General features: G+C 38.3%; 2 protein-coding genes and 1 long non-coding RNA gene across 3 annotated transcripts; 2 read left to right on the forward strand and 1 right to left on the reverse strand.

Moving 5' to 3' along the window:
* Positions 1 to 6,431: 6,431 nt before the first annotated feature.
* On the forward strand, positions 6,432 to 10,528 carry LOC113288249 (probable galactinol--sucrose galactosyltransferase 1). Its single transcript, XM_026537223.1, has 13 exons — positions 6,432 to 6,751; positions 6,866 to 7,113; positions 7,207 to 7,297; positions 7,450 to 7,498; positions 7,606 to 7,697; positions 7,781 to 7,888; positions 8,011 to 8,145; positions 8,275 to 8,685; positions 8,784 to 8,925; positions 9,012 to 9,079; positions 9,177 to 9,311; positions 9,404 to 9,621; positions 9,797 to 10,528. Exons 1-13 carry the CDS (start codon positions 6,561 to 6,563, stop codon positions 10,171 to 10,173), a joined length of 2,265 nt encoding a protein of 754 aa, XP_026393008.1. The 5' UTR covers positions 6,432 to 6,560; the 3' UTR covers positions 10,174 to 10,528.
* Positions 10,529 to 15,056: 4,528 nt separating this feature from the next.
* LOC113288250 lies at positions 15,057 to 17,834 on the forward strand. The gene is made up of 2 exons (XR_003330539.1): positions 15,057 to 15,218; positions 17,201 to 17,834. It is a non-coding gene; the product is annotated as an uncharacterized LOC113288250 (long non-coding RNA).
* A 1,194-nt stretch (positions 17,835 to 19,028) lies between these two features.
* On the reverse strand, positions 19,029 to 21,857 carry LOC113288251 (small nuclear ribonucleoprotein SmD1b). The gene is made up of 4 exons (XM_026537224.1): positions 21,747 to 21,857; positions 21,584 to 21,660; positions 19,728 to 19,919; positions 19,029 to 19,487 (listed from the first exon to the last, which is right to left on the reverse strand). The coding sequence occupies exons 1-4, from the start codon at positions 21,758 to 21,760 to the stop codon at positions 19,420 to 19,422; spliced, it is 351 nt and encodes a 116-aa protein (XP_026393009.1). The 5' UTR covers positions 21,761 to 21,857; the 3' UTR covers positions 19,029 to 19,419.
* Between the last annotated feature and the right edge of the window lie 2,192 nt (positions 21,858 to 24,049).

The following is a 24,049-nucleotide window of genomic DNA, read 5'->3' on the forward strand; positions in this document are numbered from 1 at the left end:
TAATCCGTTTGAAGGTTCGTAAGAGAAAATTGACTCGCGTCTAAATCTACCTGCTTCATTGAATCCAAGTGACGAAGATGGTTGACTTCGTCATTCATCTCCCCCATCCTTTTATGGAGTCGATACACATTCACTTTAAGATCTCTTTCAGACTCCACTTGACGAGCAACATCAGCTCGAGACGCTGCTAGGGATTTACTAAGAGCACCAACATCGGCCCTAGTATTATCTCTTTCCTCGGAAATACGCAGGATACTATCCCTAACCCCGGGGCCTAATAAAGAACGAGCCTGTTGTAACTCTCCTTCCAAAAAGCGCACTCTAGCCTCTAAGTCCGAAGCATGTTCTCGAGCATCACGCAGGTTGTCACGCGTCCATAGCAGCGTACCATTAAACAAACAACGGTCATGATTGTACTTATTTTGCATATCAACCATCAGTGTTCGCTTTGCACGCCACTCAGCTGTTAAGGCGTTGTGTTCATCAGCACGAGCATTCCACTTTACGGCTTCGCTTTTCAATTTACCCACCAACTCTGCAATACGGGATTTCTGTCGTTCCCTTTCTTTCCGAAGCCATATCAGCTCGGGGACTCCACCCACTGAATATAGGGTGGGGAGACTCAGACAGAACACCAAAATACAGATAGGGAATCACGAGGAGTGAAAGAACCGTAAAATACGAACCTGTGAAGGACGAGACATTTCTACGAGTCTGCTCCAATTCGTTGCGGACTATAACAAGTTCTGAACAAAGACTCTCCTCAGCGTTACCCAGCTGTTCTTTTTCCTTCAGACGGCCCCTCAGTTCATTTATTTCCACTTCAGCCGCAGACAGTTCCTCTTCTCTATGACGAAGCTTGGCCTCCAACTTTAAAGACTTTGCTTTGAAGAATTGGTATAGAACATGGTTACAATGTTCGCTCCTCATCATCTACGTCACAAACAACAAACATTATTATACCAAATGGATCAGATATCACGAAGAACACAATGTGCGGATATCATAAAAAAAAAAAAGAATACAAGGATTTACTTCTAAGACACGCTGCTGGGGAAAACCGTATTGGTACCCATCAGCTATGGCCATCATATCAGCAACAGAGGAGGGAGGGTCAACCACTAGGTTAGCTTCCGAAGCTCTCAGATTCTTCTCCCACATCTCAGCAACGCAGGATTCAGAAGACAATTGCATCATCCGACGAGTATAAGCGTCGGAATTCTTCTCACCAGTGACCATTGGGGCAGGGTTAGGGACGAACATCAGGTTCTTCTTCTTAAGCCAAGACAAAATGGCATCTTCACCTTCAGGCATTAGCGAGTAAGGGAAATCCTATGAAGGAGACTCAACCGTAAACTTCCCCTTGGCGGTTATCTCCTCACCCGCGCAAGTCTCGACATTACCACCCTCAGCATGACCACCTGCGTTCTCAGCTTGCTGATCAGTGGTACCTTCTTTGCCAAGATTCCCAAGCACATCCCAATCATCATTTGGGGAAAGCAATGAGAAGTCTTCGGCAAGACCCATGGCAGCATTCACATCAAAGGATTCCCCCGCGGAATATATCCTACCGAAAGAAAATTCAGGGGAAATCACGGGCAGAGTACCCACACCAACAATATCATCGCCAACAGGGGCAGATCCACCCCCGCCAGTACCACCAACGGTAATATTACCCTCAGCCTCACCACCACCACCCGCGGCAACTTCTTCTTCACCATCACCACCCGCGGCAACTTCTTCTTCACCATTACCACCTTCGTCATCAGGGTGAGAAGTGTCGGTACGCTCTTATCCATAAGACATTTCTTCATCCTCACCATACCCTTCGTTTACGGGACTCGTAACCTCCTCATAACCCTCAGCCTCACCGGTAACCGCAATAAAAGATTGTATGGGTCCAAGTTTCTTCTTCTTCGACACCTACAAACCATTATACATCCCACAAAGGCTCATTTTTTCCCTCACTTCAAAAAAGAAAATTATTTCAAGCAAGGAAAAATTGGCAAATAGATAGAGAATATAAGAAGAAACTATACCTTGGCAGCAGCAGCACTCTTCGTTGGATGGGTAGCACCAGAACCCTCCTCCTCATCTCCATCAACGACATCAAGAGCATAAGGAAAATTCATGCCCGCGAAATTCGGACGCCAAGGACAGAAATCTCCATAACGAGCAGGAGGAGTTTCACGAGGCTTGCTATTTTCAGAAGGACGCCAACTGCGTGGACCCGGAATCCATCCATAATCCCAAGGACCAACTACCTCAATAACAGTGGCATGCCATTCATAATCATGGTCACGCTTAATCCTTTCACGAGCAGGAAAGAGTTTCCGTTTAGCAGATCCCTCAGTACCAGGAACATACTTCAGCTTGGCATCACTCACCTCACTCAAAAGACGAATTTCACCACGGGGAGCAGCAATATTACGAAGACTAACACTCCACGGCTTACGGTTTCTGCTGTTGACATAATCCCCAAAAGAACTGTTAAAATTCTGAGGAGTGTACCACACTCTCTCAGCAGGATTTGGAACATAGCAGGTCATCATAGTCTCTCCCTTGCTTCGCAGGTAACATTCCTTCAGTGAGCGAAGATAATTCCCAGATAGTTGTGACACGGAACGATTATGAGTGTTCGTGGAAAAGCCTTCGCGACTAGACAACACGTCATAATAAAAGGAGTCACCCGACTTATATAGGGGCAACATGAGACCCGCCTCGAAGGCTCCAACCGTAGTCAACATATGAAACTCGTCAAACTGATAATTAGCAAGGAGCTCGTAAGTGATATCATCGTCAGGGGCATAGAAGCGAACCTCAAAAGCTTGAAGTTCATGTTTTTCCTTGAACATCTCAAGATCAATATGCTTGAAGTGACCTTCTTCTTACCAACTGAAATGTTGTGTATCACGGGGACAGTTTCTTATTCGTCTGCGGAATCAGAAGTATGACTCAATTCCGAAGCTTTCCTTTTAGAGGGAATATTTTTAGACGGATCAGCTCTCAACATAGTACCCTTGGAGTACTTCCCTTTGAAAGAAACCGCGGGATGAGGCGGCACAGATTTCTGCGGAGGAACTGAAGGAGGAGCCATTGAACGAAGGGGCGGAGCATCCACTATTTCAGTACGAGGAGGAGGAGCCCGCGTACTCCTAGAGTCATCACGAGGAGGAGCCTGCGTACTCCTAGAATCTTCACGAGGACGAGGAGGGGCGCGGTTAACAACATACCTAGATCCAGAAGGACCCTTCGGCATATCCCCTTTCTTAGTAGGCACAACCTTCGCACCGGAGGAAGATGAAACCCTATGACCCCGAGGATCCGATTGCGAAGACTTGTAAGGACCTTCCCTAAGTGGAGATCTGTCAGAATCTCGACGCGGAGGGGATCTTGGCGGACTAGACGGCGGGGTTTGGTTAGGAGCCCGCAGACGATCAGACATATCTACAAGGAAACACAAAAACAGTTTAGAGAAGAATACGAGGAGATCACTAAAGATCAAAAAACCCATAATTGATGGTTCATCCGGATAAACATTAAAAACCCTAAGAACTAAAAAATACTCCATCCGACTCCAGAGATAATATACAGATACATACTCACAGACGTTGTAACAAAGAACAGGGGCAAGCATATATGCTTCGACATGTATGATCTTCATCGCAAAACCAAGAATACAGCAGCAGGAGACAAACGGGTAGATACATAGATGAATCAATGATGAACAGCTAATGAAAAACCCCATACCTGTATAGAAGAGGACGACAAGCACCAACCACATCCGAAGAAAGGAGGATTGGAGATATCAAAAGATACAGGGGCAACAACGATCGAGAGCGAAAGAAACAGAAAATTGAATGATGTTATCTTCCTCGCAAGAATGATGATAATAAATGACTAAAGAACAAGAATAGAAAACAAGAAGAGAATGAACACTGACAAGAAGAGGATAAAAGTTTTTTCTTTTCACATTCTCTTTCCTATTTATGAAGCTAGAGAAGACAATAATTGCTCCTCGTACCAAGGAGCAGTTACGGGGAAAGTTAATGCAAAGTGGGAAACGTGTAGGACTACCTTTCTTCTTCAAAATTACAAAATACGCCCAAGTTAGAAGAAGAGGGGCAAATTGTATGTACACCTTTCATCATCCACCACGTGTACAGAAAGAGACACGTGGAAGGCATGCAAAACAAGATATCAAAACATGATAACAAGCATCTCATCAGAAGATGCCACCGGTCAGCAGATCTGACGGTCAGGGATAGAGGATCACAGAGGTATGATGGCTCAGAGGAGCACCAGATAATACCCCTTGGGTGTTATCACACCCAATCCCGAGGAAGATCCCAGATCAACGGCCGAGAGGAAGTTTGGCTGACACAGATGTGACCAGACAAAGAGACACTTGTCTGAAACGAGCAGACATCCATCTACCCGCATTAAATACTAAAGAGATATACACGTGTCAATCAGCGCGTGGAAGAGGCGAGGATAATCCTTCGTATTCAAGCTCAGGCCGCGGCATATGCCGAAGACCTCTGCGTAATAGGCACAAAGCACAAGAAGATAAGATTGCAACGGCGCCTCAGAAATGGGACCCACGTTCCAACCCTATAAATACCCCTCTCCACCAAGAGAGAAGGGATCGACCAATTGAGAGCAATTATAGGAGAATACAGGAGAGATAAATAGGAAGAGTAAGTAATCCCCCTACTTCCGCAGACCTATGTATACTCTAAAGTCATTCGACTATCTTTGTAACCATTCAATACATAGTGAAACACCAACCCCGTGGATGTAGGCCTTAGTGCCGAACCACGTAAATCTGTCTTATTTACATTTCAGCACCTTACATTCAACGTTAAACTTCATATGCTTTACATTTATACTTGATTCTTGGTTTATTCCTTTATACGAACATTATTTATGATAATATTCGACTAGACAACGACAAGCCCGAAGGCTTCGAGTCGATGAATCGATATAATCATCCCCGTTACGCATACGACGTACAATTCTAGAATTAGGATGTATGCGAGTATTGTTTGTGAACACGTGGATGGCTTCGTGATTTATGTGTTCACAATAAAAATCTTTACTAGAGTGAAAGGAAGAAACCTTCGATTTTCCTAGGAGAATTGGCAGACCAAGATACTTATCTGAAGAACATAGCTTTCTAACTCCTAATCTAGCAGTTATAGATAGCTTTTCTTCTTGAGAAATATCATCACAAATGAAAACCGAAGACTTCGAATAATTAATGAGCTGACCTTACAGATTACCAAATTCTTTCAAGATAAATTAGATTCCACACCAGTGTGAGCTAGTCCTTTCCTAAATCCACGTCAACCTTTTTCTAGTACGGAAGATATGATGTTCTTTCGTAGTATGGAAGTTATGCTTATGCTGGCGCCTAAGAAGAATTGATTTTCACTAGTAAATTTCTCAACGAATATTCAATCCGTCAGGGCACAATAGCATCACTAGACAAGTTCGATAAGTGTGCACGCGATATTTTAATCTCCACCTAATGAGGGTCGAAATTCTAATATGGATGATAATCGTTAACGAATAAACCAATCAAATTAGCATGTCAATATACACTTTTGGAAGAACGTGTACAAAATGGATTCACATTAGGCTACGCACAGTATGGTTAAGCCCAAACCGTCCCACAACAGATTCGGTAACGATTACACGGTGACGGCGTGAGTTGTCAGCATCCACTCTACAAGGTATGAAACAATAGACGCCATGTTATGGACTTTTGGACTTTGGATAGCGTCGTTTTGGTAGGTGATTGTTTTTTGAAGCAAGAAGGTAGGTGATTGTGTTGGTCCCGCAGTATTAAGGTTCAATATATATCTCCACGTCAGATCAACGTGGAAATACGTAAATGCCATGTCAGATCCAGGTTAGCTCCAGACAGTTGCCTCGTCAAACCCGCGTCCCTTATTGAAAACTCAACCTCGTGCATCAACCCCAGCTCACGGATCTTGAGACAGAGATATTTTCGTGTATGGATTTTTTAAAATAACCAAAAGGTACATCAAGACGCCATCTACCCCAAAAATCTACACCGCCATCTGAGATGCAAAATTCCACTAGAAACCGTCTTAGCCGTATTATTGTCAGAACTCAGAAGTTCAGAACAATCTCTGATCTTGCTGAACAAACCATGTTAGTGGTGGGCCCAAAAAACAATGGTCCAATAATAATGGAAGTCAGTATTAACCGTTAATCGCATGCCACGCCATATCAGCCGTATAGTAACGAATCAACATTCCCGCCTTATTTTATTACGGGGTACTCTCCTGGTTCAAATGATAAAATACCCATAATGCCCTTGATGACCATTCCTTCTCTTTTTTCTGCTGCTATAAAAGACCATCTCAGATTACTACAAATTCTGCATTCATATGGTTCATTACCATTAACATTTGGTTGGACTTTTAAATTTTCTGGGTGTTTCCCATATATTTAAATTTCTAAGTTTTTCAATTTTTGTTCCAGTAACCTCTTTTTTTTGGGTTTCATTTTTAAGTTTGCAATTAAAGATGACTGTTGGGGCTGGAATTTCAGTTTCTGATAAGAAATTGATTGTATTAGGGAATTCTATACTTACTGATGTTCATGACAATATTGACATAACTCCAGCCAGTGGAGATGATTTAATGAATGGTGCTTTTATTGGTGTAACCTCTGATCAGCGCGGGTCTCGCCGTGTTTTCCCCGTCGGGAAGTTAGAGTAAGAGAACAATCTTTTATTTTCCACTGTTTAAAGCTTGATTAGGGGAACCAATTTGGTTTCATTTGATTTATTGAGTCCTTATTTTGGTGAAATTCGTGTGCAATTTTACAGGGGATTAAGATTTATGTGCTCATTTCGGTTTAAGTTATGGTGGATGACACAAAGGATGGGTTCTTCGGGAAAGGAAATTCCATTTGAAACCCAGTTTTTAATTGTGGAAGGACACGATGGGTCTCATTTTGATGATTCTGATGAGAAAACGGCAGTTTATACTGTTTTCTTACCTATTCTTGAAGGAGCCTTCAGAGCTGTGCTTCAAGGGAACGCAGATAATGAGCTGGAGATCTGTTTGGAAAGTGGTAATGCAACTGTTTGATCTTTTGCTTTTCCCATAATTGGGTTTTTTGTTTTTACATTTTTTTGATATAGAAGAAATGTTGTTCAAATTGCAGGAGATCCTTCCGTTGAAAGATTTGAAGGGAGCCATTTGGTGTATGTAGCTGCTGGATCAGACCCTTTTCATGTCATTACAAACTCCGTAAAGTAAGAAATCTTTATCTACTCAAATGTGACCAAATTCTCATTACCCTCTTGTTTCCTAGCAATACACTGAAACTTTTGTTAGAGAGGGTCATTGAGCTCAATTGATAAACATAAACCATACTGATTTTTTTTTTCTGCTTCAATTGTATCAGGGCAGTAGAGAGGCACTTGCAGACGTTTTCACACCGTGAGAAGAAGAAGGTATTATTCTTCCTTGGCTTAATATTCTAGGAATGCCACTGCCCAGTGGGGTGATATAAACGCTTGACTTCTATAGCCTTACTAATGCTCATTTTTAATTGGTGCAGATGCCGGACATGCTTAACTGGTTTGGTTGGTGTACATGGGATGCCTTCTATACAGATGTGACATCAGAAGGTGTAAAGCAAGGGCTAGAAAGGTTGGACCTGGTTCATCTTGAGTGCAATTCTGGATGCTTACTATGTGGTGGACTAACATAAATTTGATTGTTCATGTTTGCAGTTTCGAGAAAGGTGGAGTTTCCCCAAAGTTTGTTATAATTGACGATGGATGGCAATCAGTTGCGATGGATACTACTGGAATTGCATCCAAAGCCGAAGATGCAGCCAAGTGAGTACTCAACGCAGTAAAGAGATGGCATTTGTCTCTCTTTTTCTTTCCTTTTCTTTTCTTTTACTTGTGATTTATTTTTTGATTTTATCAGCTTACTAAATTTCTGTTCTTGATTTCAGCTTTGCAAACAGGTTAACAGACATAAAAGAAAACCATAAATTTCAGAAAAATGGTAAAGAAGGGCAGAGAGTAGAGGATCCAGCTATGGGACTTTCCCACATTGTAGCTGACATCAAAACCAAGCATGCACTTAAGTAAGAGAACTTAGAATCTTAATCTTTGTTGTTCCGTTCCATTTTTATATTCATCACCCGGTTAAATTCTTTCTTTGAGTTTCTTGGACTTAGTTACTGATTCAAATCTGATTGGTTGTAAATTTACAGATATGTTTACGTCTGGCATGCGATTACTGGGTACTGGGGTGGAGTTAGACCTGGTGCCACTGGAATGGAACACTACGAATCTAAGAGGACGTACCCAATTTCATCCCCTGGAGTTCAGTCCAACGAACCTTGTGATGCTTTTAACAGCATTGCAAAAAATGGTCTTGGTCTTGTGAATCCCGAGAAAATTTTGAGCTTCTACAATGAACTCCATTCATATCTTGCATCTGCTGGTATAGATGGAGTTAAAGTAGATGTTCAGAATATCCTTGAGACACTAGGAGCAGGACATGGTGGAAGAGTTAAACTATCCAGGAGGTACCATCAGGCATTAGAGGCCTCAATCTCTAGAAATTTCCGTGACAATTGTATCATAGCTTGTATGAGTCACAGCACTGATGGTTTATACAGGTATTAGTTGTTCTTTGGTTTTGTTTGTATACACCCATGATATAATGTTGTATTATTCTCAAGAGTCCAATTTGTTCATGCTTACAATGTTCTTGTAGTGCCAAGAGGACAGCTGTCATAAGAGCATCAGATGATTTTTGGCCAAGAGATCCAGCATCACACACAATTCACGTTGCATCTGTTGCCTACAACACAATTTTTCTTGGAGAATTTATGCAGCCAGACTGGGATATGTTCCACGTAAGCTGCCAAACTTTTTGTTCTTTTAAACTTTAAAAGTTCTGAATTATTTGTTAACATGATAATATCAACTATGTGAATATCAGAGCCTTCATCCAATGGCCGAATACCATGGAGCAGCTCGTGCAGTTGGAGGATGCGCAATTTATGTGAGGTATTAAACTTCGTCCGCGTCTTTAAAGTTGTTTTCAAGTCAGCGAGTTAAGTGATAGAGTAAGATTTTCATGTTGGAACTTAATTCATACTTGCAGTGACAAGCCTGGACAGCATGACTTCAATTTATTGAAGAAGCTTGTGCTTCCCGACGGATCCATACTGAGGGCTAAACTTCCAGGAAGACCTACCAAGGATTGTTTGTTTTCAGATCCTGCTAGGGATGGAAAGAGGTGAAAACAAATTCCCATGGTTACTCATTCAATACTTGTGTTACAAAAGATTCTCTCAATTTATTGTTCATGTGTTCCTGTCCACTTTGCAGTATTTTGAAGATATGGAACTTAAATGACTTCTCTGGAGTTATGGGGGTTTTCAACTGTCAGGGAGCAGGGTGGTGCAATGTTGGCAAAAAGAATCTCATCCATGAAGAACTACCTGGAACTATCACTGGTGTAATCAGGGCGAAGGATGTTGCTTATCTACCTAAAATTGCTGAGGAAGGATGGAATGGTGATACTGTCATGTATTCTCATCTAGGTGGTATGTATTGCCTGCCTGTCTTCTTGATTATTTACCAAATTTGAACTTGATCGTTAATCGCTTATTCATGTTCTCAAAATGTAATTGAATATTCTGAAAACTAGTCCCTTGAGTTTTATTTATGCACCCAATTGTTTTTGTTTGTTGGCTGAAAATTTCTGATGCCATGTTGCAGGAGAAGTAGTTTATCTTCCAAAGAACGCGTCTTTGCCAATTACACTAAGAACGCGAGAATATGAAGTGTTTACAGTGGTTCCTGTTAAAGAACTGTCAAGCCAGGCTTCATTTGCTCCAATTGGACTGATAAAGATGTTTAACTCAGGAGGGGCTATTAAAGAGTTGAAGCATGAATCGGAGAAAAGTGGGATAGTTAATATGAAGGTTCGAGGATGTGGTGTTTTTGGGGCGTACTCATCGGTCAGACCGAAGAGAATAACAGTTGATCTCAAGGAAACTGAATTTACTTACGAAGAGGTGTCTGGTTTCGTGACACTAACTCTGGAGACTCCAAAAGAAGAGTTATACCTGTGGAACTTAACCGTAGAACTGTAAATGGTTCCTATGGAACTTATTTTAGGTTTATCAGCACTGGCCGATCTCGAAGACAAATTGTTGTAGTCTTCTTACGTTGGTTTTTCACTACTACCAGTGAAATAATAAGATCAGCATGCAGCATTTTACCTCAAGTTCACTTTATTGTTATAGGTAGGAACTAGGAGTCCCTCCGTTATAGCAGGTAGGGCTCTCTATATACGCAAGAGATGTGTTACTGTACTGTATTTAAACTGCCAATTATGTAATCTGGGTACTTCATTGAGGAAACGCAATGTCGAATTATATTTATAAGGAAAGAATACATCAGGGTCACTGTACTTCGTGTATGGCGACTTTGCTTATACCCCCATAATAGTCTGGTTACTTCGTGGATGCCCGTATTCTAACAGTTTGGTTAATGTCTATAAAGAGCATCGTACAAAAAGCTTAGAGCCTTATCTGAAGTTGAATAGGATGCACATAAGCAGATAGAATAGAACGGTTTTTTGGGGGACTACTCAAAAATGTTGGAGGATTACTTTGTGATAGGAATGTCTACCCTATACTTATAAGGGGTGTCCTAAAATGTGGAAATGACTAACTATCCTTAACCTAATTAAAATTAAAACTAATCTAACACGTATACATATATATATATATAACCTAATCTAAAATCAAAATTATAACAAATCCATTACTTTTAATTTTTCACAAATTCGTTACTATTAGAGGGTTTATTTTCTTCTCTTCTTTCCGCTTCATCGTCTCGATTCAAAAAAAATAATCTACAATCCATTACGTGGTTGAAAAAAATGAGTAGTAATCATCAAAATGACTTGAAAATGAAAGTTGCAGATAGAAGTTCGGCTAGGAATTATCTGAAACAGTTTGTCGAACTAGCCAAACACACCTTTAATGGAGTTTTTTCTTTCAGAGAAAAGTTCGATTACCTCGCAAAAAAAAATTCCCAGTCGAACTTTTAGTTCGGTTACGTCGCAACTTTTTTCCCTTTTTTTTCTAGCCGAACTTTTAATTCAGTTACCTCGCAATTTTTTTCTCCTAACCGAACTTTTCTCTGAAAACCTATATATTGAGTTTGGTTACGTCGAATATTTTTTTTCCTAGCCGAACTTTTCTCTGAAAGCAAAAACTCCATTAAAGCTAAGTTCGGCTACCTGTGTCTTCAGAACCATTAGCCGAACTACACTTGCAGATGAGTTCGGCTACCTGTTCTTCAGATGTCGTAGCCGAACTTTATTTCCATGGTCAAAATCAGTTTATAAATTTTTCATTTTTTCGAAAATTTTTGCCAATCCAAGGAACATTAACTAAATTTGAAGTATACCTAAGTACCCAAAACCCTCATTTCGAAATCAATCATCTTCAAAAAGGAAAAAGAAAATCCTTCTTCTCAAAAATTACCTTTTAAAAACAACCAAGTAATTAATTTAATCTCACTAATTAATCATCAAACTAACATTAATTAATCATTACACTAACTAATTTAATTGTCAAAGGCAAGTTTGATATTAAAAAAACTTAGATAAAGGATGACTCAATATTACTTCTAAGAGTCGTGTTGTCACGCGGATGCGCGCGTGACAGCTATCATGAAGTCGCGGGTCATAGCCGTAGGATCTGCCAGTTATCGAGATTCACCGATACGAAACCCAGATTTTACGGTATTTTATTAATTTCAATATCTTAGTTATCTTTTTGCTATACGAATTATGACTTAATTGTTAATTAGTCCTCTCCATAAATCTGTATGCTACTCGGAAACTTGTGTTTAAACTAGGGCTGTCTACGGGTCCGGGTCCTCCCGGGTAGTACATGGCCCAGAACCGGACTCGACATATTAGCGTCGGTTTCGGGTCCTAACGGTTCCGGGTCCGGTTCCATAATGTGTTGGCCCAGAACCGGAATCAGTAAAGGTCACGGGTAATCACTGGGTCCGGGTACCCATCGGGTAAAAAAACATACTTATATGACTTCCCAATTTTATGGCTCCTGAGTACTGAAAAAGGATTATTCAACACCTGAAAAGTGACCATCTTTAACATACATACAAAAGTAGAGTAAACTTGAGCTTGGAATCCTTAGATTATGAAAATCAAAGTTACTTTCCTAGCTATAAGTAAGAATCTGCCATTATATATGATAAATATTAAATACAAAAGTTGGCAGACATGTTTTTAGCCGATAACTGCTCCATCAGTAGATTCAGTACCTGCCCTAATGGCTAATATAGTCTGTCGTATTATAACCACAAAAGTTGACAGACATATCATTCTATAAAGTGTAGAAGCCCCAAAAGATAAATGCGTTTTTCCTTCACAAGTACATATACAAAAAAAAAGGATGTAGTTCGCGCACTTCGCATGTTCTTTGGCTATGCCTATATAATATATACATACCAAAAAGAAGTTCCAACCAGTTCACTAAATATTTCACCATCATATTTCCAATTGTTCCTGCAAGAGAAACAAAAACAGTTGATCATATTCCCAATTGACCAAAAAGAAGTAACCATATCACAATCAAAGACCTTGCCTGTGATGAAGCAAGAGTTGCTTCCGTGATTGCACTCACCAAATATACAACTAGCTAGGGACAGGACCACAAGCAAAAATTAAAATTCCCAAATATACAACTAGCTAGGACAAATATTGTATAGACAAACACAAGTAAAACTTTCTTACGAATGTATTTCCTTATACTGTACTACTACTAATCACATTTCGACAAAGTTTAAGGAAATACAAATTTGTGCATTCCAAGGTTAGCTGGTTATTTTACCTTAAATTGATAGTCAGTCAGTTAGACAATGTGCGATGTTGCATCATCATCGTCTGACTCGAGCTCCTCCATTGACTCCAAAAGAGTCTGAAGTGAAGTACTACCTAACCCAAATCCCTCATCTAACACAATAAAATAGTTAGTTGACGTACAAGAACCATAGTAAATGAATCACTAACTAAAATTGATATAATAGCAAACATGAATTGAATATGTTACTTACTCTTCAGCGCACTTCTTATCCAACCACATCTGTTGTTGCTGCTTCTATATGATCAGAATCAGAATCACCAGAATCACTTGACTCACTGGCTACAATTTCTACTTCTTTCGGCTCTGCTGAGTTTACAACTTTACTCTTCTTTGCAGCCTTCGAAACGGAAGCTTTAGGAGGCGGCATACACGGGGATTTCGAAACGGTAAATTTAGTCTTCTTTACAGGAACACAATGATCACCAACACTACTTCCTGTTTGACTTTTCATGTTGCCTCTGCAAGGAAAACCCAACAAACATTTGTATCAGCCTATCAGGTGTCATAAAGTATAAACGATAATAAATTTAACAAGCATATACAGTAAGAAAAAGACAAATGTTCCAAGCATATACGCATAAACAGCATACGCATCAACCACACACAAGGAATTAGTAGTTTATGACTTAATTGCCAAAATGGCAGTAGAAGACTTGCTCTTGTGCATGTTTGCTGCAAGCTACTGAAAACACCCAACCTTCGAGCTATCATTGATTTCTCACAAAAACAACAATAGAGTTCACATATCATTGAGATTACAGGGATACCCATTCAAGCATAATAAGTTTGCCTTGTCTGTGCAAGAGAAATCATCAAGAACAAGGGAAAAAAATTAACATATGCAATATAACAAACCTTAAAAAATCATAACAAATTTTCAGAATCATAAAAAATTGCCCATTCACCAGTAATTCAAAATCACTAAAGTAACACCCAATACTGCAAATTAAAAAATTCTTTCCTCTTGAGTAAGAAGAAACAAAAGGTGTAAATTCAAAACATCCATTCACCATTCAGAGATTCAATAATAACATAAACAAACAAATTAAAACCTAAAATATCCAATTTCATAGACAAAATGTTACCATAATCATCATCATAATAATCCATGTTTTCAAAATCCCCAAATTCATGAAACCCTAAAACGAAAACATAACTCATAACAAAGAAACCCTAAAAACAAGATAATAATAACCTGAAGAGAGGATCGATGAACCACCAATCAATCAATCAACGTTCTGCATAACATCATCAGTAGTAAACTTGGTACCCTTATCTTTATCAGCAGCAACTCTACCTTTGGCCTTACGATCCAAAAGCGACTTCCTATCCTTATCAAGTCTGAGCTTAGTAATAACACACTTTGAATCTTTGATGGATTAACGCCAACATTAACAGTAGATCGGATTCATCGGAATGGGTGGTGAGCTTAATAACTACTTCTGCAGGCAGAGGCATGAGAAGAAAGTAGATCGGAATGGGTGGCGAGCTTCTCATCCTTTCCTTTATATATGACCTATTTTCGCTGGGGATTTTACACAATTAGCCTTTATGAAATACCCGAATATCCGCGGGTACCCGACGGGTAGGATCCGGATGGACCCGTTCATAAACGGGTATATATGGGTAAATACCTGCCGGGTCCAAAGTGGTAAATGGGTCCAATTTAAGGACCCGGAACCGGACCCGAATCCATCGGTTCCGGTTCCGGACCCGGGTAATGGGTACCCATTTACAACCCTAGTTTAAACTTTAAAAGAATCATCAAAACCGATTTTCCCTGTGTCCCTTTAGCTACATAAATTCTCATTTCGTGGTCATATAAATTAATCTCTTTTGGTGATCGTATAAACTTAATCTCATTTAGTGATCGTATAAGCTTATATTAAGAAGAAGCATTATCTTACTAATATAAAGAAAACACCTATTTTTTGGTACGACTCCGGATTTGGTCCGGACCCCCCTAAATTACAAAACTATCCTTCGTAGAAAACCAGTCGTACTTGGTACATCGCGTAAATATCAAAACACTCAAGAGTACAACCGTAAGGAGGGATTTGATTCTCTTCTCCAGACGAAAATAGATCTCCCCCCATCGTCTCACTGGCCGACCTTGACCCCATATTTTGGGGTCATATCTAGTATTCAGAGTTTGCCTCGATTTGGTGTCTGACTCTAACTGGGGTTCGCGGTGGTGGAGGAACCAGATCGGAAAAAGGTGGAATTCTCAGGTAGTTTGGAATATTGGTTTATGAAATTTTCTCAATCGATCCTTAATGTTGGTGGAACGCTTTGTTCTTAAATTTGCCAATTTCACTTCAATTTCTAGCGTGTTGAAATTTGTCCTGTTGCACTTCAGAATTTTGCTCAGTTGATCCTTTACATTTCTGAAATTTATGAAAGTTTGTTCTGAAAATTATCAATTTCAATTTCTAGCAATCGTCCTTTGAATCTTATTTATTCAAATTCATTTTCAGTTGAAATTCGCAAATGTTTTTTTCAAAACTAATGAAAGTTTTTTAAACTACATTTCATTAATTTATGATTCTGATTGAACAACTGTAATGGAGAAATTCCTAGGAGTTTTTATTTTCTTCTTCAATATCATTGGTGAGATTGGAATTTCCTAGAAAGAATGTTACCTTTAACACTAGGAAATTGTTGTCGTTAATGCAATTGAGTATACAGGGAAATGCAAGTCTTTGTTTTGTAATGTTTCTTTTAATCCTTCATCCCGATAGATCATTCAGTTGGGGTTTAATGCATTTACTGACATTGCTTCACTTGGTTAATAATGAATATTTCGACATTAACAACCATTGATCTGATATGTATGTGTTTGATATTTAATATTTTACTCCTTGCATGAATCTTACTGTGTTTCTTTTCCATTAACGTTTAAATGTTTCTGGGATCAGTGGAATAAGGAGGCTTCTTTAGTTGCTTCTATCTTTTCCAGATGTTCACAACCTTAGTTCCCATCTTTAAGAGGCTAATGCATTGTTTCCAGTTCTGTATACATTTCAACTGGACTCTAAATAATGGTATATAAGATTATTAACTTCTGAAGGGTTTGTGTTGTTGATTGTTAGGTTTCCAAAGCTGTTGAGTAACTGGAGTGGATCTTTAATTCAAAACAGCCTTTCTGATGATGATTAGGTCATAGAATCATTTAATATTTTGACATCTTTGCATTGTCACGACGTAGTTAAGATTTTTCGTGAGGATTGCTGCATTTTGTTTGTGCTAACAACATTAAAGCATGGATACGTATTTGATATTGGTACTTTAAGTAAATTAGGTTTAGGTGCTTAGGAGCTTAAGGTTAGGACCTCACCTGTAGTGGTAGATTGCCAAAACATATACCATAATCACACTGTAAGTTAATTGACTTATTTATGATAATGTCGGGTGAATTTAAAATAATGTCTGAGTAAATGATATAAGACTTCTTAGTATAGGCATTACTAATTTCAATCCATATGAATTTTGGCATGTTTGCTCCATTCTTATCTCAGATAGGTTCTTTTGAATCCATATGAATTTTGGCATGTCATTTAGAAATCTATTATCTTTCTCTCTTCTATTAAGAATTTATCTTCAATGATTGTTTAGCTTATATTAGATTTATGTTTGATTTCAATTCATATGAATTTTGGCATGTTTGCTCCATTCCTATCTCAGATAGGTTCTTTTGAATCTAATTATGTCTGAAATTGTTTCAAAAGACAAGACATTAGACATTTATATTATCCGGTTGCTGTGTTTTGCTTTTCAATACTTCCATGGTGCAGACAAACTGTTTGAAGAATTAACCTAAAGACAACTACTATTGTATTCATAACAATGTGGTGATGGTGTTGTGGCTTTGAATACTCTGGGTTGTCCATACTAATTGTACAAATGTATGATTAATTTGTACCACAAATTAAGTTCAAAATCGACTGTTGTTCAAACATGTTTAGTACTTTGAAAATAAGTATTCTTAAAATACAAGCTTTTAATATGAGCCTAGAAGGGGAAATTACTTTCGAACACTATAAATACTTGGAAAACAAAAAGGCTACAGTACTTGGATGGACATGTATTTTTCATCACTTCAGCAATATGTTATAGCTTCTTTTTTTTTATCTATTTGTTGCAATGATTATCTTTTTGATTCTCTCGGTATGTTAACAATGGTGAATTTCTGGCGATGCCCCAAATCTCCTAGCTAGCTGGACTTTGCCAGTTGATGAGCACCCCCAACAAATGGCAGTCAACAATCTGATCACTGTGGAAGCCCAGAGTTAGTTAACAAGGTCAGAGTTCGGAGTTGATGGACATGTGAATTGGAGGAGGGAAAGGCATATCTAGATGAAATGGACCCGCAACAAATGAAAGTTTAAGAACCCACTGTGGAAGAGAAGCAGACCTGTGACCGTGAAAGAAAGAAATCTGAAGTTGTATTTTTTTATTTCCGAATTTTTCGGTGCATGGCGTATGCCTGCAAAACAGCGCGGCAGGCGCATCGTGCATGCGTGTTATACTAGTGCTCATAAGAGAAAGTTTTTTTTATCTCTTATCAGAGATCTAAACAGCAAAGATGAGGTATGAAGTGAATTATGCATCGTGGGTATTAATTGGCTTGAGATGCCAATTCTTCCACCATTTGTTTCCCTCTCTAACAATAAGGTTCAGAATAGAAAGAAAAGGGAAAAACTGACTTGATTTGAGTTTGTAATTCATTAGATATGGTGTTGATCTCTAATATATACAGTATTAGATCAACTTTACATAGGTCATTATCTTATTATACTAAAGGGAAATCGAAAAAAACGTGCAATAGGAACTGCTATAATTTTTTATTGAAGGAGCATTATAAATTAAGAAACTCTTTCTTACCCACCACCACCAGCAGTACTGAAATCAATATTTTTCTGATTGGGATTTTGGATGCGGTTGAAGTTGGAAAGAATTGAGATGAATAAATTTGAGCGTTGGAAGAAGAATAGAATTCGAACATTTGTTATCTAGTTGGTGAAGTTCCCATTACTTCTGACTCAGACCTCTCTGTAATAGTACGAAGGGTTTGTTATATACATCCTACGGCTATGACCCGCGACTTCATGATAGCTGTCACGCGCGCATCCACGTGACAACACGACTCTTACTTCTAACATCCACCCAAAAAATGGGGAGTAGTCCCCCATCATTTTTGACTAGTCCCGAAAAACCGTTCATAGAATATCGAATTCCAACAGGCATCTATTGAGCTCGGCTGTAACTCGAGCCCACTTAATTTAATAACGCCATTGTACTCGGCCGATTTCCAAATCAACAACCTAAAGAATGAGTAAGATCCTTGCAGTTGCAGTTCTGTCAATGTTTTAGACCACCTATTTAGACCAATTTTCAACACTTAATAAAATACATATGCCTGCTTTTCTGGTACCGAAGTAAAAGAAACAGTCGAAATTAAAAGCACTCTACAACTTTATTCAGATCATGTGTGGTTAACACTCGGTTCAAACTATAGTGTGGCACAATATATTCCACTCGCTTAACTGTGTTAGCCATCCATTTGCTGGATCATCCCAATTACCAATCCACTTTTGGACAGTAGGAAGGCTAACTTGAAGGGCGGCCAAAGTGTTTTGAGCCGAATTGAACCAACTGGAAGCATAACTGTTGAGAGTTTCAGTTTCTGAGAACAAAAAGCACACAGCTTTCTTTCTTTTCTTTGGGTTTGAACTTGGGAAGGATCCATCCTACAATACTGGAACAGGAGTTCCATGTAGTGCTACTTCAGGTCGGATGAATTTGCTAGAATGTTATACATGATATACTAGCAAATACTTGTATGAGCTAAATACTGTAGTCATTCGACTCTAGCAAAGGAAGCTGAACAACAGGCCAACACGACTAGCTGTATTTTCAAATTCCATTGTTGAAAATAAGAAAAGAAAAGTCCTACTAGTGTCAAGGACGCATTCCATCCCACTACCTCTGTTCGGTCAGTCATTTCCAATAAGAAAGGCAAGAAGTTGCTCATAAACACAGAACAGAACTAAGCCCGGTAGAGTTAAATTTGCACCAGGAAGAGATGATGCAAGGGCAAATACAGGAATCAGATGGTTGCTGAGTTAAGACAGCATCAGGAAGAGATGATGCAAGGGCAAATACAGGAATCAGATGGTTGCTGAGTTGAGACAAACTGGATGGATCTGATTCACTTCTTGTTCTATTTCAACCCTACAGGGGCGAAACAAAATCCAGTAGTCCCCTACTAAGGTTTCTGTTTAAAAATTTAAAACATTTTTAAATAACAATTCTACAGAATTAGCCTCCACATAAAAAGTTCAAACCAGCATTTTCCTCCAAACAAGCACAACATGTCCCTGAAAGCTTCCCCTACGCAGGCTAAGCAATTTGTACAGAAAACAAACAAGTTTAGCGGCCTCCTCTGCCACGTCCACGACCACGCCCACGGCCACGACCTCGTCCCCCCACTGGCTTACCTAATAACAAAAAACAGTTATAAATGGTTAGTACCCAGAAGCAACATTACAAACTTCACTAAGAAGTAAGAACTTCAAGACGTCCTGTTAATTAGCCACCGATATAGTTTGTGTTTCAGCTAAATATAACCATCACGTTATGCAAAATACGGTGTCAAAATGAATTCCCAATAAGAATTATGGCTAAACAACAACAAAAAACAAAAAGTTAAACACTCCATAACGAAGTGTGGTGATTACCAGTAGTTGCCTTCTTGGGTTTGACCCTAGGTGTCTCCTCGACCAATAACGTCTCGAGGTTTAAGCTGTCAGGAAGGATGTAATAGCGGATATTGTTACCCCTCACACTCAGGTGATCCAATGTCACTGGATTTTTACCCTTCAGCGTCAGTTTCACTGTCTTCAAATGGGTGTTCATACTGATATCCACACCTGCAACAATTCAATGAATTCATTAGTCAAATTGTCAACAGAAAATGAGAGGTACGATCGCGGACTATCGTACAACAAACAAGGATTATATCAGTTCACTGGGCAACATGAGTCACACAAAGCAAAAGAAGAAAGAAAGTGAGATAAACTAACAGGTATGATCGCTGACCATTTTACAACAAACAAGGATTATATCAGTTCACAAGGCAATATGAATCATGCTCGACACTTGGCCTCCCTTGCGTATATACTCTTTTGATTTCTTGTTTCCTTTGTTTCACAATCTCTAATTGCTTGTTTTGAAGAAAAACAAGAGCGAAGTAGTGGTATTAACAGTAAGTGTCTATTAAGTTCCTGAAAACGCATTCTCTGGGTCACTACTACTTCCATATTGTGCAAGGGAAGGGTTAAGCTTTTCTTTGTTCTACTTACGCTGGAAAAGAATCTAATGAATATTTCGGAGCAATGGTACCTAGGAAATTATCCAGCAGGTCTAGCATATATGTTCATGTTTAAAATTTCTATTTCACTATTAAATTTTCTGCTTCTCCTTTTTGGAGACTTTGTACTTCGTCAGCACGGCTAAGCAATTAATTTCGCCCCCCTTCTTCTATTTCACTATTAAAATTTCTATTAAGCACTGATATTTACAATTTTATTTGAAGGCTTGGTGTAAACGGGGTGCTGTCCAGTTCTGAACTTAGATCGTGCTATCAACATCAAATGAGTAAACCAATCTACTAGAGAGGTATCTACTAATCAATGCTTCTTAATACCACAAGATATCAAAGAACAACAGTTGTGCCATCTTATCAGTGAGAGAACTACTAATACCACCACACACTTTTCAATTAAAAAAATATGATGTGATTGTTATGCAGATGTAGATAATCTCAACAAATAGCACCACCTTTCAGCTACACATAAAACCACTAAATGTTGGTAAGCGAGAGAAAACCCTAAATTAAGAAAGGAAAATCTAAACAACAAAGATTGTATAACCTCTAAATACTTGTTAAGCAAACAAGGGGAATGTGACCTTGATATCTACCTCCATCACAATCCAATAGTTTTCTAGGGTTATTAGGTAATAACCTAAAAAACTAATCTAAAGCAAAAAGAGAAATTGGATGCTCCCGCGATTAGGGTTTTACTAAACCCTAATTTTCTGTAACCTAGGTTAACAAATCTGGAAGCATGAAAACGAAGAGATCGCCAGTTATAAGCTGAGTTACTAATACCACCACACACTTTTCAATTAAAAAAATATGATGTGATTGGTATGCAGATGTAGATAATCTCAACAAATAGCACCACCATTCAGCTACACATAAAACCTCTCAATGTTGGTAAGCGAGAGAAAACCCTAAATTAAGAAAGGAAAATCTAAACAACAAAGATAATATAACCTCTAAATACTCGTTAAGCAAACAAGGGGAATGTGACCTTTATATCTACCTCCATTACAATCCAATAGTTTTCTAGGGTTTTTAGGTAATAACGAAAAATCTAATCTAAAGAGAAAAGAGAAATTTGAGGCTCCCGCGATTAGGGTTTTACTAAACCCTAATTTTCTGAAACCTAGGTTAACAAATCTGGAAGCATGAAAACGAAGAGATCACCAGTTATAGCTGAGTTAAAGAGTTAGAAATAGAGGATCTAACCGATGATTGTGCCATGAACGACAGTTCCATTCTTGAGTTCAATCGAAACAGTCTCGTTGTTCAACTTCATCAAAAACCTACAAGAAAAATACCTCAAAAGATTAATTCGAAGAAAGAAGAAATCAACATAAGATCTACAGAAACTAACAGTATAAATCTTTACCTGACGAGCTTCATCTTGGAGTTAGAGGGAGAAACTAGAGGATGGAAACGGAGTAAATCCAGACGAAGAAAAGAAAGAGGTGAGCGAGGAGCCAAAACCCTATAAAAACAAGTAAAAAAGACCAGAACCCCCCTACTATGTCTATGGGTGTAAATAATACCCGAAAATACTCGGCCGGCCTGTATCTGTCCGAGCCCGCCTATACCCGAAGTAGCCCAAAGCCTGTTATGGCCTGTCATGGGCCACTCTGCCTGGCTTGAATTAATTTATTGGACGGTCTCGGGCTTTGCAATTAATTATGATGCCCGGCCTGATACCCGACCTGATGTCCAGCCTGAAAGCCTTTTATGTGTCATTAATCATTTAATATCCTCTTGAAAATACTTAAAAGTTACGATTTTATAATTGTCAATTTTGTGTCAAGAAAAATAAAATATATAATTGTTTTTACTTATAATTAACCTTTTCAAAACATTAATGATAATATATTTTTTTATAGAAAGTTTATTGTACTCTAATTAATTATTTATTATTTATTATAGATTAAAGTTAAAAGTTTGTCATTGTAATTTAAATATAAAATAATACTATCACTTACGGTATACAATATTAGAAAGGAAAGGATACTGAATTAAAAATAAATAAATTTAATACCATCTATCTGAAAATTTAAACTTAAAAGAAAAAAGAAAAAAAATTAAAATAGTGGCCTGTCCGGCCTGCCCGTATAAAAAGCGGGCTTTGGCGGTCTTTGGGTAGAAAATTATCAACTTTTACCCGGCCTGCCCGGCCTGAATTTGTTTAACGGCTCACAAATATTAAGCTGGGCATGCCCGACCTGTCTTAGTTTTTGGGTCGGGCGGCCTGGCCTGCCCGAATTTACACCCCTAACTATGTCTATATGGGTTCAATATATATAGAAGCCCCACTAAATGGATTCTTCACCATCAACTCTATACTTTCACTTTTTGATATTTCTATACCCAGAATTTTTATTTTTGGGACCAGGTTTTGAATTCTTCCGGAATACTGACGTCAGCAACCTTTTTAAATAAATCAGAAAATACCAAAACTAACCTTCACTATTTATAGTTGTTTTGTACAGTAAATCTAACAGAAAATCAAATCAGAACTCTCTCATCTCTTTGTTCTCCGGCGATTTTGTTCTTCATGATATCAATCTTCTAAATTCGAAAGTAAAATTCTTCAGACAATTGTTATGTTGAAAAACAATATACAGGTGGATTAGTTCGCTATATTGAAGACGAGAGGAAGAACTACAATTATTTTTAGTTCGTTCAATTGATTCAGTAATTTCCAGATCTGACGGAAGGAGATGCTGCATTTAAAGAACAACTAATAGGTGTGTTTTCAATTGATTCGGTATTCTATTGTTGTTGTTTGTATTCATCTTTTATTTTTTGATTTCGTTCTTTAACGATGTTCAATTTTTATTTTATTTTTGTATTTTGTGGAGACTGAGAAGTTGAAGAAGACTGGTTGGAAATCTATATAGGTTTGTTTTGGAAGAAGAACAACAAAATTAGGTAAGAATGTTGTTTGTTTTCTGAATTTTGATTTTGATTTCTATTATTTGGATCTTACTGATTTCGGTTTTTGGATTTCGATTTGACACTTAGAAGAGGAAGGATGAGCAACATTGTTTCAGAAGAAGAAGAACAACAATCTAGGTACATATTTTATTGTTTGTTTGATTTCAATTTTTTTCGATTTTCTTGCATGTCCGATCTGAGAAGACAATTAGCATTAGCAACATTGATTAAATTAGTTGTTGATATTGAGAAGACGACGAGGAACAACATTGTTTCAGAAGAACAACTAAAAATTTAGGTAGAGATGTTGTTTTTTATGAAATTTAGGTGTAACTTGAGGTTACATATATTTGTATTTTAGCATGTGTAACTTGAAGTTACACATATATGTCATGTAGCTTATCTATTTGTAAACAGTTATAGCAGTATGTATCTTTAAGACACATTGTATATATTGCTTTCCTTTTGTTGATTGCCCATTGTATTATTTAGCTTGTCGCTTAGGATATACTTCTCATGAGGGGGCAACGCCCCTGAGTGAATTGCTTTCGTGTTTTTTTTTTTTTTGATATTTTTGTTGTATGTTTGTATTTCTCAGGTTGTCGTGGCCGTTGTTAGTTTCATTGATGTTGTTTGCTACTTTTCAGAATTCATTACCACTCGTGTTAGTATTGAAACTACGCTTGATGAGTTTAAAGACGCAGTATGCAAGCAATGGAAGCAATTTACTCCACTTGGTATTTGTTTCTT

The sequence above is a fragment of the Papaver somniferum genome, chromosome 6 (assembly GCF_003573695.1).
Source record: "Papaver somniferum cultivar HN1 chromosome 6, ASM357369v1, whole genome shotgun sequence".
In the NCBI taxonomy this organism is placed as follows: domain Eukaryota; kingdom Viridiplantae; phylum Streptophyta; class Magnoliopsida; order Ranunculales; family Papaveraceae; genus Papaver; species Papaver somniferum.

Excerpts from the sequence above, each read along its gene's own strand:
- LOC113288249 (XM_026537223.1), top strand. The coding sequence starts at position 6,561 with ATGACTGTTGGGGCTGGAATTTCAGTTTCTGATAAGAAATTGATTGTA. Across the intron at positions 7,298-7,449 it reads GTCATTACAAACTCCGTAAA|GGCAGTAGAGAGGCACTTGC; the intron begins GTAAGAAATCTT and ends CAATTGTATCAG. Across the intron at positions 9,312-9,403 it reads CCTGCTAGGGATGGAAAGAG|TATTTTGAAGATATGGAACT; the intron begins GTGAAAACAAAT and ends TCCACTTTGCAG.
- LOC113288251 (XM_026537224.1), bottom strand. Across the intron at positions 19,920-21,583 it reads CGTTCATGGCACAATCATCG|GTGTGGATATCAGTATGAAC; the intron begins GTTAGATCCTCT and ends GAATTGTTGCAG. Across the intron at positions 19,488-19,727 it reads ACCCAAGAAGGCAACTACTG|GTAAGCCAGTGGGGGGACGA; the intron begins GTAATCACCACA and ends TTTTGTTATTAG.